Source organism: Helianthus annuus, chromosome 13 (genome assembly GCF_002127325.2).
Source record: "Helianthus annuus cultivar XRQ/B chromosome 13, HanXRQr2.0-SUNRISE, whole genome shotgun sequence".
Classification (NCBI taxonomy): Eukaryota; Viridiplantae; Streptophyta; class Magnoliopsida; order Asterales; family Asteraceae; genus Helianthus; species Helianthus annuus.
Genome location: NC_035445.2, coordinates 115334998 through 115347799, shown reverse-complemented (window position 1 = coordinate 115347799; position 12802 = coordinate 115334998). Strand labels below are relative to the sequence as shown.

General features: G+C 37.3%; 2 protein-coding genes across 3 annotated transcripts; one reads left to right on the top strand and one right to left on the bottom strand.

Moving 5' to 3' along the window:
- Positions 1-889: 889 nt before the first annotated feature.
- Positions 890-1312, top strand: LOC118485836 (secreted RxLR effector protein 161-like). The gene has a single exon (XM_035982321.1). The coding sequence runs from the start codon at positions 890-892 to the stop codon at positions 1310-1312; it is 423 nt and encodes a 140-aa protein (XP_035838214.1).
- A 1923-nt stretch (positions 1313-3235) lies between these two features.
- LOC110942206 (BTB/POZ domain-containing protein At1g04390) lies at positions 3236-11199 on the bottom strand. 2 transcript variants are annotated; one of them, XM_022183953.2, is made up of 8 exons: positions 10978-11199; positions 9751-9874; positions 9167-9668; positions 8954-9087; positions 6202-6647; positions 4717-5778; positions 4473-4625; positions 3236-3827 (listed from the first exon to the last, which is right to left on the bottom strand). In XM_022183953.2, exons 1-8 carry the CDS (start codon positions 11082-11084, stop codon positions 3401-3403), a joined length of 2955 nt encoding a protein of 984 aa, XP_022039645.1. In that variant the 5' UTR covers positions 11085-11199; the 3' UTR covers positions 3236-3400. The 2 variants fall into 2 exon arrangements, with proteins under 2 accessions (XP_022039645.1, XP_035837385.1); XM_035981492.1 differs by lacking the exon at positions 10978-11199 and adding an exon at positions 10289-10349.
- Between the last annotated feature and the right edge of the window lie 1603 nt (positions 11200-12802).

Genomic DNA, 12802 nt, shown 5'->3' with positions numbered 1-12802 from the left:
GGGTTTACGTAGGTTTTACGTAAGTGTCCTTCCTGACTCCGGAAGACAGTAGCATGTGTGAGTTTACGTAGGTTTTACGTAAGTGTCCTTCCTGACTCCGGAAGACAGTAGTATGTACTTGTTTACGTAGGTTTTACGTAAGTGTCCTGCTTAACCCGAGGACCATGGTAGATAGTCTAGTAACCGTGTAAGTACGAGAAATCATTCAATTCCATCATTCCACCCATTCCCAATCCCCGGGAATCCCATGCCTTGGTAAAGAGTGTGAACTCACCTTGGTTTGCTCGGTATGCTAAACTATGTGCTCACAAGAAATCAGTCAATCAATCAATCAAGGCCTATGATGGATTATAGGGTTTGAAAGATCAAGTCTTATGATTGGTGTGATGTGCAGCCAAAGTAATTTGGGAGTGATTAGAGAAGAATGATTTGCAACTGTCGTATAATGATTTGGGAGGGAGAGTTTAGGGTTAGGCAGTGGTTATTAGGGTTTCAATTATTAACTTTAACCCCCTTAACTAATTAACTTTCACATGAAGCTCATAACATATTGTGATTTACAAATAAAGCATATATTTCGCGTATTTGTCAACACACAGGTTTCATATAAAATCATCTGTTTACAATTATTATTCACAATGGTTCCCCGAATTACCGACGTAGACTCATTTAACTAACCCTAGTTAAATGCAGTGCTGTGAATGTATGAATAAATTAACTACAGGTAGGTTAAATTAATAACTTGAGGTTGCGGGTTGTCACAGCGGAAGTGATCCTTGGTATAAGGATCAATTGGGAGAACAATGGCATATATATTTCTCAATCTCATTATATTGGGAAGATATTGAAAAAGTTTAATTTTCATGATAGTTCTTCGGGTAGCACTCCAATGGATCCTGCTTTTAAGCTCTCACCTGATGAAGGTGTAGTTGTAAGCCAACTTGAGTATTCAAGGGCCTTTAGATCTCTCATGTATGCCATGATTAGCACTAGACCGGATATAGCTTATGCTGTTGGAAAGCTTAGTAGGTATACTAGCAATCCAGGTGCAAGTCATTGGCAAGCAATGAATCAAGTATTTTTGAGTTATACTGGATTTCATTCGGTTTTAGAAGGTTATTCGAATGCAAGCTGGATTAACAACAAGGAAGATCATTCTTCCACAAGTGGATGGACTTTTCTGCTTGGAGGAGGTGCTAGATCTTGGGCATCTAAGAAACAGACTTGCATAACTGATTCAACAATAGAGTCTGAGTTTGTTGCATTAGTCGCAGCTGGCAAAGAAGCTAAGTGGCTAAGAAACTTAATTTAGGAGATTCCATTGTGGCCTAAACCTATATCACCAATATCCATTAGATGTGATAGTGCTACTACCTTGGCTAAGGCCTATAGCCAAGTGTATAATAGGAAGTCTAGACACTTAGGTGTTAGACACAGCATGATTTGTGAGCTCATCATGTATGGGGTGATATCGGTGGAGTTTGTGAGAACTCAACAGAATTTAGCCGACCTCTTAACCAAAGAGTTATGTAGAGATCTTGTGCACAAGGCGGCTGTAGGGATGGGATTAAAGTCCACATAAGATTTCTCGTGTTAAGATACCCAATTCCCACCTAATATGACGTTAGGTGTTGAATTCAATGTGGAAAGCTTAACATCTAGAAATTGGAACACATAAGTAGCATCATCCCAAGGTATGTGTTTAGACCTGCAAGTTAAAAGAGGCTGAAGGTTTTCTTCTTAATAGTTCTTTGAAAAATTGTATATGCAAGTGCAAGAATAAAGAGCTACCTATATGAGCATGGAGTTTAGCCACTTCAAGAAGCTAGGACTTGGCTTTGATATGCTCATTGAAGGATGGGACACAGGCTAGTAAAATAGTGTCAAGAAAGAACATTAGAGTATGTAAACTTGTGTTTATATTATCTTCATGTATTCACTGAATAGAAAGGGTTCAATCCTTAGTGACACCCCTATATTCGTATATTTGGAATGTGTAATATACTAATGTGAAATTCAATCGTCGCGATATTTTATTTATGCATAAGTTTGATTGTTGTGAATTTGTTTAAGTTAATTAAGGATTACGCTAAAATGGGGGAGGAATGTTAGATATTTTAGTGTAATCGGGATTGACTTGGTGATCAAAGCGAATAATAATATACATCAATCAAGTTAGGAGGTGTGGGAGTGCACGTTTGTTTAAGTTATTATAATTCGAAGTATACGGGCTGAACCCGTACTTTACGGGGGTTCCAAGGGGGCAACGCCCCCTTGGCGAGGGTCCGGGGCAGCGCCCTTGGGAGCAGGGTCGAAGGGGCAGAGCCCCTGGCTTGGGTTTATTTTCTAGAAATTGCCACATTTTCGAAATGTTTAAACAGCGACAGTTTTGTCCTAAAAATAGAGTTAACTGCCATTAGGCAGTTACACCCCAGAAACCCAAATTTCTCAAAATCAGAGTTTTATCCGATGGAATTATTCGGGTGAACCACCGAAATAATTTGATCTGAGAGTGATTAGACGCCTCTCTAATCATCTAGTTTTCTGAAATTCCCCAACATTATATACCCTAATAATTCCATTAAAAGACAACATTCTGAAGATCATGATATGATTTTAAGATCTTGTACTGTGTTTTTCCTGCAACCAGTTACAGATTTGTGTTGTTCTGGTAGTTTGGGCCAGATATTCCGAAAAGTATATGACTATTTGAAAGCTTTTGTTTCCTCGAAAATATAAAATCTCATAGCAATTAAAATAAATATAGTTAACTATAGTCATATTAAACACACTATCTATCTATATATCCATGGGAAATTGGCCTGTAATAATCTCACCTTAACCTTATTGGCCATTAATAATCTCACCTCAGAATATTCCCCCCACCAGTCCCACATTTCACTTATTTTTCCTACAATGGTCCCCCGTTAAAAAAAACTTAACGGAGTTAATCTTTTTTCCAAATTACAAACAGATTTTTTAGGGCTTTTGATCAGAACGATGATACGAGTCCATTGATATAAAACTTACTTCGAAATGGTACTCCAAGTGATTTGATTTTGGTTAATTTAAAATTTAAACACCCGAATTGAAGCGCCGTTTTCATCATTTGGAGCACCGTTTTGAGGCAAGTTTTACATCAATGGACTCGTATCGTCGTTCTAATCAAAAGCCCTAAAAAATCTGTTTGTAATTTGGAAAAAAGCTTAACTCCGTTAAGTTTTTTTAACGGGGGACCATTGTAGGAAAAATAGATGAAAGGTGGGACTGGTGGGGGGAATATTCTGAGGTAGGATTATTAATGGCCAATAAGGTCTAGGTGGGATTATTACAGATCAATTTCCCTATATCCATATATATAACCTTTCTCTATAATTTATAAACTCAACATATGATGGCCTCATTGAGAGAGTCTAGCAACAGATGCAGCGCGTACGATATCCACAAGCTGTTCATCAAGTTCTAGAAGCTTCCCAGAGTTCCGAAGATGATGATAAGACGGTGCCGTAAACTTAGCAGCCAACTCAACCAAATCCCACTGGCAACAATCAGCGCCGATCTGAATCAGTTTAACTGCCATGTTAACTGAATCTAAGCAATTTACGATTACTTTTGAGCATTCTTTGTGAAGGTCTTCTAGAAGCCAACTGTCTGATAAACAGTAAAGCTCCACATATGGGATCACTTGTTCTAACTTCCCTTGTTCGTCTAGATTGTTCCATAAACAACCGTATTTGGGTTTTGGCACGAGTTTACCAGAATAAAGCCAGTTTACTAGTCGAACTAGCGCGTTCCAACCAAGATCGATCTTTATAGTTTCTGACTGGCTGCAAACAAATGATATATGATGAAACATTTTAATGAAAATTTCAATACTGAATACCAATTCGAATAAAATTCGCAAAAACTGATTCGAACAAGCTTGTTCGAATTCGGGTCACCAAATTAGCAACAAGGAAAAAAAAACAAAAACTAAAATCTATAAGTATATTATATAAAAAATAATTGATTTTGAAGCCCAACTCAATAAATCATAAGTATATATAGGGGAAGGTTAACGCACAATAGCCCCTTAACGTGCGACGGTTATAATACATAATTACGCACATTATAATACGTAATTACGCATGTTATATTGGTGGTCGCGTATGGTCGCACGAGCCTTTTGTATTTAAACCTTTCACTATTTATATAATGCGAATTCAGGTTATTTGAACCGGTTCGATTTGAGATACCATAATTTGAATTCGAATTATAAATCCAGTTTGAATAAGGACCCAATTCCAATTCCTATTCGAATTCGGTTCGATTCGAATTTCGGGATATTCGAGTGCAATTCGAATAATGAACACCCCTGATTGTGACCCATGCGTGCATGAGACACCGCTTCAAGGCCCTGAGACATTTTACATATCGCCTCGTGATATAGGCGCGCATTTTAAAAACCAAGAATATATTTAAGTAATAAGTACCTTTCTTGCATTCCAGAACAAAGCAAAGCGCGCATGTGGTCAGAACTTGCACATAAAATGGCCTTATGAGCATGTAAATGCGGTTGTGATAAAGCACATGATTCGCACTTCCAATTCTCAAATGCGTTACCCTTTGCTTCAAGAACAATGTCCCTACAAAATATAACTAAGTTAGATATAGTCAATATAGATATATAATTAAATTCAAATGAATGTAACTAAGTTGAGCGAAATATATTCTTACGAGAAACAAAAACCGTTCGGTCCAAGAGCTGAAGTAAGATCAAAAGTCGGAAAAGGAGTTCTCCATTTGGGACGATTTCTACAAAGCGTTTGCAATAAAGGCTGCAAGTTACAATGTTTAGCCAATGTTTTTAGTCTCTTCACAAGGTCGTCGGTTGCTGTTAGATGTCCCGAGTACACGTATTCCAGTAATTTCAACAATGCCTGGTGATTCACGTGAGCCGAGAGCCGAATTTCTTTTCTTCTAGAAGTATACCCTTCGGACGGTAAGAGTGATGGACAACGAACGCTCAGGATGATACCATGAACATTCACATGTTCTTGGTTAGCAAGAACGAGCGTCAAATTCGTACTTTCATCACCGCTAAGAGCGTTCCCGATAGTATTACCGAGTTTCGACGGAAACCCGTAAATGCCAAAATAGCTAAGAAGATACACACAGTACCATTTTGGTCCGGAAGCGAAGGAGTTGACGCAAATTTCCCGCACTTGCGATATTAGTTGACCCTCGGTTGACTTCGACCAAACATGATCTTTGAGTGAACCCGAATGGTGTACCAATTCCGCTAGCCCTAACAAACCGAAAACGAGAAACATTTCATCACCTACCCAATCGTCTTCAAACTCGTAGCAACACATCTTCATGTTATGACCACAATAATGAAATGACGTGTTCATCCGTAACATCCGTTCTTCATGAACATGGTTTCGTGATAACGTTTGTATCAACGATAATAGTATGTATACTCCTTGATTCTTCATAACATACCTACGATATTGAGGTAGACCCGAATAACAAGCCAAGCTTATTAGGTGAATCGCTTGAAGATTATCGGACATTGTACCGGTAATACCTGATGACGTGGCGTTAAGGGTATTTAATAGGTACTTAATATCCTCCTTGGCGAGTGGCTTTAAAATTCCCAACAATGTTGATTTTGTTTGTGATGAAATGTACTTTGAAGGAGAGTAAATCATTAATAAAACCGCTCTCGACGCTAGCTCGTTTTCGACATTTGGGCAACGCTGACGTGCCGAACGCAATGAAGCCGCAAATCCTAAGCTGTTAGAAGACATTAGCAAACAAATTAGAACTATCAGAAGTATGTGGAGATTAATGACAATAATAATACATATTAGAGTAAAGTACACGGATGGTCCTTGTGATTTGCCAAAATTTTAGATTTGGTACCTAGCTTTCCAAAAGTACACAGATAGTCCCTATGGTTTGCACTTTGTAACACATTTAGTCCCCAGCCAACAAATCTAAAGGTTTTAGCAAGTCCTAGTTAGGGACTAAATGCGTTGTAAAGTGCAAACCTAAGCCACCATTCACGTACTTTTGGAAAAAAGCTGTTACATGGTGCAAACCACAGGGACCATTCGTGTACTTTTGGAAAGTTAGCGACCAAATCCAAAATTCTGCTAAACCACGGGGATCATCCGTGTACTTTACTCTATATATTAAGATGCACAAGAACATTACCACACACATGTGATGAGAATCTTAAGGTAGAGTTCACTTTTAACCATTTGCGCAGTAAAATCTTCAGCACAATGTGTGGCAAGCCCACCAAGAATATCCCACACGTGCGGTTTAATCGCAGGTAGAAAATTAGCACTTAAACCATCGCGTGCAAGGGCTTCCACTTCGTCTAACGAAGAAAAATGCTCGGATATTTGCTTGATATGAAAATCATCTAGAAGTAACTTAAGAAGAACACTCTCGATTCCGAGTTTCCAGAAGTAATTATGATGCTTCCCGGGCCAACAAACGATCTTGCATACACAACAAGCACCCTTGATTAATGACATTTGTTCCTTCATAAGCTTCCCTGTATGCATACTCCAGTTGCTTAGTCCACTAATGACGGACTTCGCTAACGGCTCAACGTACGATTCAATCATTTTTAGTCTTCCTTCTTCACTTACCTAAGTGACACAATAGGTTTTGTACATGTTACAACAAAATTCAACATAAAATCAGTATCATATCTTGGTTTAAAAAAGCGCGAAGAAAGCGTAGGTGTTAGGCAAGAGCTCCACGTACGCGAGGCGTTTCTCTATGTACAACCAAAAGCTGCATTTGTCTCGTCTGTTTTACATATATCAAGTAAACCATTCATAATTTCTTTATCCCTTTGGTTTTTTTACTTATCACCATCCTACAGACCCCATTTTTGACCAATTTTCACCCCTGTGCATGAGTCAACGCCTCAAGGCGCTGAGGCACTTTCTGATCGGTTCAAAACACTAATCATGCATGCCTTTTATTTTAGGGATGGCAATGGGCCGGGTTCGGGCCGAGTAATCCCATACTCATACCCGGCCCAATACCCATCGGATAATTACCCTTAGGGTATCGGTCATACCCGCGGGTATCAGGTATACCCGTTAATTTGTTAAAAGATACCAATTGGGATTTCCAAATACATTTCTTTTTAACTGTTATAATTATGAGTTAAATGCCTGGTTGCTCCTTGTGGTTTGCAATTATTGCACAATTGATCCTCGTGGTTTCAAAATTACATAGTTGGTCCCAATGGTTTGAAAATGTTCACGAGTGGACCGGATGACTGCATTTTCACAACATGGATGGACCTCATCAGCTAACGTCGTTAAATTTTTCAGTAAAGTCTATGTAAAATTACCAAACTTCCCATAGTACTAAAAAACACAAATTAATTTACAAATTAATTACAAAAAGAGCTATTTATAAAGTGGGGCCCATATTTTAATTTAACTTAATTATCTCTTAACCAACCCCCACCCCACTCTCACCCTAATCGCTCTCAGTCGGCTCTCTCTTTTTCTTTCTCAAACCACAACAATACAACCGCCACCACCACCACCACCTTGGATTGCCTCCATAAATTCATCGATAATCAACTGGAAAACTCGAATCAGATCTAAATGTGCCATTTACAGATGGGAACTAAACCGGAGGACATAATTTCTCCGTCTCCGGCGTTGTCTTTGTGTGCATCTTCCTCCGCATCCCTGACTCCGACGTGTGCTTGAATTTGAACGGCAGACTCGTGTTCAACGAAAGACTCAGTTTAACAGTTCCAGCAGGAGAATAAAACAGATTAGTAGAAGAAAGACTAAAATTTGAGTCAACTCCCCATCCACATTCCATGAAGTTCTTATCCCTGCTCATCATCCACATTTCACACTTAAAAACATCAGAATGGTTGATTTTGATCACCAATTTCTCGTTGAATTCTGGGTTTTACCCCCACTAATGATGATATCAGTTGAGAAGGTCTCATCAAAGTTCAGATCAGAAACCCACAACATTACAAATCGTATGGTCCGTTCAATATTGTCGGAGAAGGTGGTAGCCGGAAACGCCGCTGGAAGAAATTGGTAAGAGTGGGATATGATGAAGATGACTGGATGACATGGTCTGGAAGAAATTGGTAAGAGTGGGATGTGATGAAGATGACTAGTGATGGTGTGTGAAGGTGGTGGTTTGTGAAGGTGGAAGAGGAGGAGGAGCTGGTGGTGGTGGTGGTGGTGGTTGATAGGTGAAGAAGTGGGGCCCACATGAATTTAATATATTTTTTTGTATGGGATTTTCTTATATTCTTTTGTTTAATCTTTAAGGGTAAACAAGCAATTTCACACGTATTTAACTGAAAATTTAACGACATTAGCTACTAAGGACAACCATCGGAACCAAGTGTGTAATTTGAAACCACGAGGATCAACTATGCAATATCTGTAAACCAAAGGGACCAACCAGGCATTTAACTCTATAATTATTGTATAATTTTTACATAGATAACAACTATTATAAATTGAAATATATACATTACATATAAGATTTATCATAATTAAATAATAACATTAAAATGTTTATATAGTTTTATTTTTATACTTCAAACACAGAATATGAAAATATAAACAATATGCCAAAACATTTTTTTCACATAATTAAACCTACTAAAATAAGTCGGCAAGTCGCTAATAGATAAGGATTAAGGGAAATAGAAATAAAAATATAAATACAAAATTTCGGGTATATAGTTTGGGTAAACGGGTATGTGGTTTCAGGTAATCGGGCCGGGTATCACCTTATCCCATACTCGTGAAATTTTTTAAAACTAATCCCATACCCATTGGGCTTTGGGTACACTCATTGGGCTCGGGTTTTGTTGCCATCCCTACTTTTAAACCAAGAATGATATTAAATGGTAAGTAATGACTAATGAGCATTGAATATCGTCTATTACCACGAAGCTTTCAGCAAGTGTAAATCCAGCAAGCTGTAGGTAATTATGGTTTACGTCATCCATGGATTCCATCATCATTTGTAAAGGAGCGTTTCCAATTTCTAGAAGCTTCTTAGCTCCATTTCTACATAAAGCTGGTACCCAAAGTTAGAAACTGTTTAGAAAGCAATCTCGAAAAGAAAAAAAAACACTTAAAACACAAAATTTGCATACCTATGGCCGAATACAGTTGCAAAACCGCAGCCCTCACGGAAAGCATCGGCTCAAGACTAAGAGAACTTAATACTTCCATTAATCCATTATTATTCCAAACACAAAACCTAGAAGACGGCCAACGCTGAAGTATATTACTCAAAAGCGAGATTGTTTCAACGAAGAATTCGGGTGGTTTACTCCCGCCACACTGTATTTGTTGGATGATATAACTAATCGTCTCTGTTTCTTCTAGAACTTTCCATACGTCTCTATCTTTTTTGGAACTTAGACATGATAGGATCGCGTTCAATGCAGTGGCGCATAATGTTACGACTGGTACGTGACAGGAAGATAGAGAAGATGATAAGGGGTGGACTATATCCGACAGCAGAGATTCGGTAACAGAATATGGTATAACATTCACAAGTTTTACAAACACTTTTGAAGCTAATTTCATCACCGCTTCGTTTTTCTGAAGTAGTGTTGTTCCCAATGCTGGTACAATATCAGCAACTGAGTCCTAATATTTGGGATAAAACATGAAACCCGGCATGTAATGATTTAATGGTTTCTGAATTAAATTGACTGTGGTATGCAAATACCTTTACTAAAGGGTGTAGTGACATGTCACTGGATATACACTCAAGAAACGCATCAATGGTACGAACAACATGTCTTTGTGTCTCGACATCGGTACATGACCATCTCCGTCCTCCCTCCTCATTTCTGTTATATCACATCATCATAATGGACAAACGGCTTCTTAAAAACACATCATGTATAGTTTTGAAGCAGGGTCTTTGGAATAAACATATTTTACTTTGATTATCAGTTTATTTAGGGTTAAAATAACCAGTTTTGGATAATCGATTTCGTATTAGCTACAACAAGATGATTTAAAAAAAAAAAAAAAAAAAAAAAAAAAAAAAAAAAAAAACATCATGTATACTTTTGAAGCAAGGCTTTTGGAATAAACATATTTTACTTTAATTATCAGTTTATTTAGGGGTAAAATAACCAGTTTTGGATAATCGATTTCGTATTAGCTGCAACAAGATGATTATTCAAGTCATCATCATCATACTCAGTATATCCACCAATAGCAAAGCTAAGGTAAGGGTGAGATGTCGACAGTCTTACCTCTACCCCATAGAAATAGAGAGGATGCTTCCAATGAGACCCCCGGCTCGATTGTAGTTTTGCATCAAGCCTTGGACATAAGGCACATAACACTCAGCAATTGAGACAAACACCGATTAGTGCACGTACCCCCTTGTCTTTCGGCTATCAACGCCACCACATGATGCATGATTAACCATCCCCCTCTTTTCACGTTATTTTCACGAAATTAGTAAAATAACGTTAAAATTAGTACACTTTCACTTTTGCCCCCCGAGCGCCCACACATGTATACATTATATGAGCATACCGCAAGCGGGGCGTAACAAGATGATTATTCAAGTATAAACTAAAATTAATTACCAAGTAACCAGTAACAAATTCTTACTCTCATTTCAGATTATGTCTATCTATTTCACAAAAATATTCAGAATTTGACAAACATTAAGCATTATTACAACTTCAATTCTTCAAGCAAACCCTAAACCCTAAAAACACATTCAAAAAAATATCTATATATTATGTAAGATCACAAGAAATTAAAGTTCAATTTTTTAAACAATCACATTGTTCTGATTATCAATATTCCCGAATAGAACGATCGTTCTTCCATTAAAACCCCTAAAAATCCAGCTTAACAATTTCATAGAAGTGAAACACAATTGGGCAACATAAGTAAAGAAATTGAATTGAAATGGCGAAGAAGAAACCTGAGACCGAGAGCTAAGGCGTTATAGAGGCGGCTACGGAGAGTGAAGAAGCGGCCGTTTAAACCTCGATTGTTCTCTGCAACCTGCTTTGTTGACGATGATCGCATTTTTATCTTTTAATTGGGGGAAATCACTTGTTCAATGATTTTGAAGCTTGTTTTGGATTGAGACTGCCAGTTTGCATTTTGGGACTTCTAAAGTGTTAAAAAGTTGTTTTATATGGAAAGGATAAATTGTCATTTTACTCCGTATGATTTGTACCAAATTCCTATTTTAATTCAAATATTTTTTCTTCTCATCTAAGTATCTGAGTTTTTTATTTTTTTTCACTTTAATCCACCCTCTAACTACATCCAAAAACCCTAGTCAAGTCTTCGGGTATTCTTGTCACTTTATAATTATCTTTTGTATTTTGCCATTTTTATCTAAACCCTTTAAATAAAAAATACAACAAAATGTTTAATATTAATAATATAATTAGAATAATAATTGTTATTATTATTTTAACTAGGTTTATCACCCTAGCCGCGTTGCGGCGAACTTCTTTTATTATTTAGTTTGTGTTTACATGTGTTTTGAAATCACTATGAGCGCGTTACACGCGGAACCACTAACAAAAATAAAAAGAAAATGTAAAAAACAGTAAAACATAATCGAAAGAAAATCAACCAAAAAAGTTGTATGTTAATGATGTTATTCGTATAAAACCCGTGGTCAGAGATGAGCAAATAATACTGGGTACCGGTACCGAATTTCTCAAACCGAAGGATCCTAAGTACCAATTCGGTACCGACTTTTGACGTTCCTAGTACCGGTTCGCTACCGATTTTACTTTCATATGTCGGTACCGTAAATGGTATTTTCGGTGTCGGTTGCCACCGAGCTCATCCCTACCCCTGAAACTAAAAAAAGAATTCATTAAAAGTTAAAGTTGAAGAAAATCAACAATAAAAAGTTGTACGATACCGTTGTTGTTTGTATGGCAACCGTGATCAGGGATGAGCAAATAATACCGTGTAGCAGTACCGAATTTCCCAAAATAAAAGATATTCAAAGTTAATCCGGTACCGACTTTTGTCGTTTTCTGTATCAGTCTAGTACCGATTTTTACCTTAATGCACCGATAGTGAACCAAACCGTACCTGTATTTTCGATACCAGTATTGGTTAACACCAAGCTTATCCAATTGAGAAAGCAAAGAAAATAATAATAATTATTATATTACTATATATATATATATTAATATAATATATTAAAACAACTGTTCATTCAGTTGTATTATTATCATATAGTAAAGTAATAATAATAAGTATTATTATTAGTATTATTTTATTATAGTATTATTATTACTATTATATTAATAAGCATTATCACTTTCAATTTTATCCACCATTTTCATCAACACAGAACAAGTTTCACAACCATTGACCACCACCATCTCTACCTCCATTGTTCACCACCATAATAGACCACCGTTGCCAGAACAAAATCAAACCAAAATCAAAGCACCGCTCCTCTTGGATGCCCTCTTTAGTGTAGGATCGTGTTCCGACCTGTTTGAGTCGTTCAGAGAAGCTCTCGTTCAGATTAAGAGGCGGAAACTAATAATCTGATGCTATTGTAGTCGTATTCACTTTAATATCGCTGTTGTATTGATTTCCAATGCAATTACAAGGTTTCACAGCACTTCAGCAGCACTTCGTGGCTTACCGGAAGAATCTACACCATCCTTTGTGTTGTGGATCGCCCCTAGCTATTTATAGACATCATGGGTCGCTTATATGGCAGTCCATATAAGCGAACCAGACATAATGCCATATAGGCG

What these genes read in the sequence shown, in the direction of transcription:
- LOC110942206 (XM_022183953.2), bottom strand. Translation starts at nt 11,084, where the DNA reads ATGCGATCATCGTCAACAAAGCAGGTTGCAGAGAACAATCGAGGTTTA. An exon ending in CACTTGCTGAAAGCTTCGTG is followed by an intron (nt 6,648 to 8,953) that starts GTAATAGACGAT and finishes TGTGTCACTTAG; the next exon opens with GTAAGTGAAGAAGGAAGACT. An exon ending in CCGAACGGTTTTTGTTTCTC is followed by an intron (nt 4,626 to 4,716) that starts GTAAGAATATAT and finishes TATATTTTGTAG; the next exon opens with GGACATTGTTCTTGAAGCAA.
- LOC118485836 (XM_035982321.1), top strand. Translation starts at nt 890, where the DNA reads ATGGATCCTGCTTTTAAGCTCTCACCTGATGAAGGTGTAGTTGTAAGC.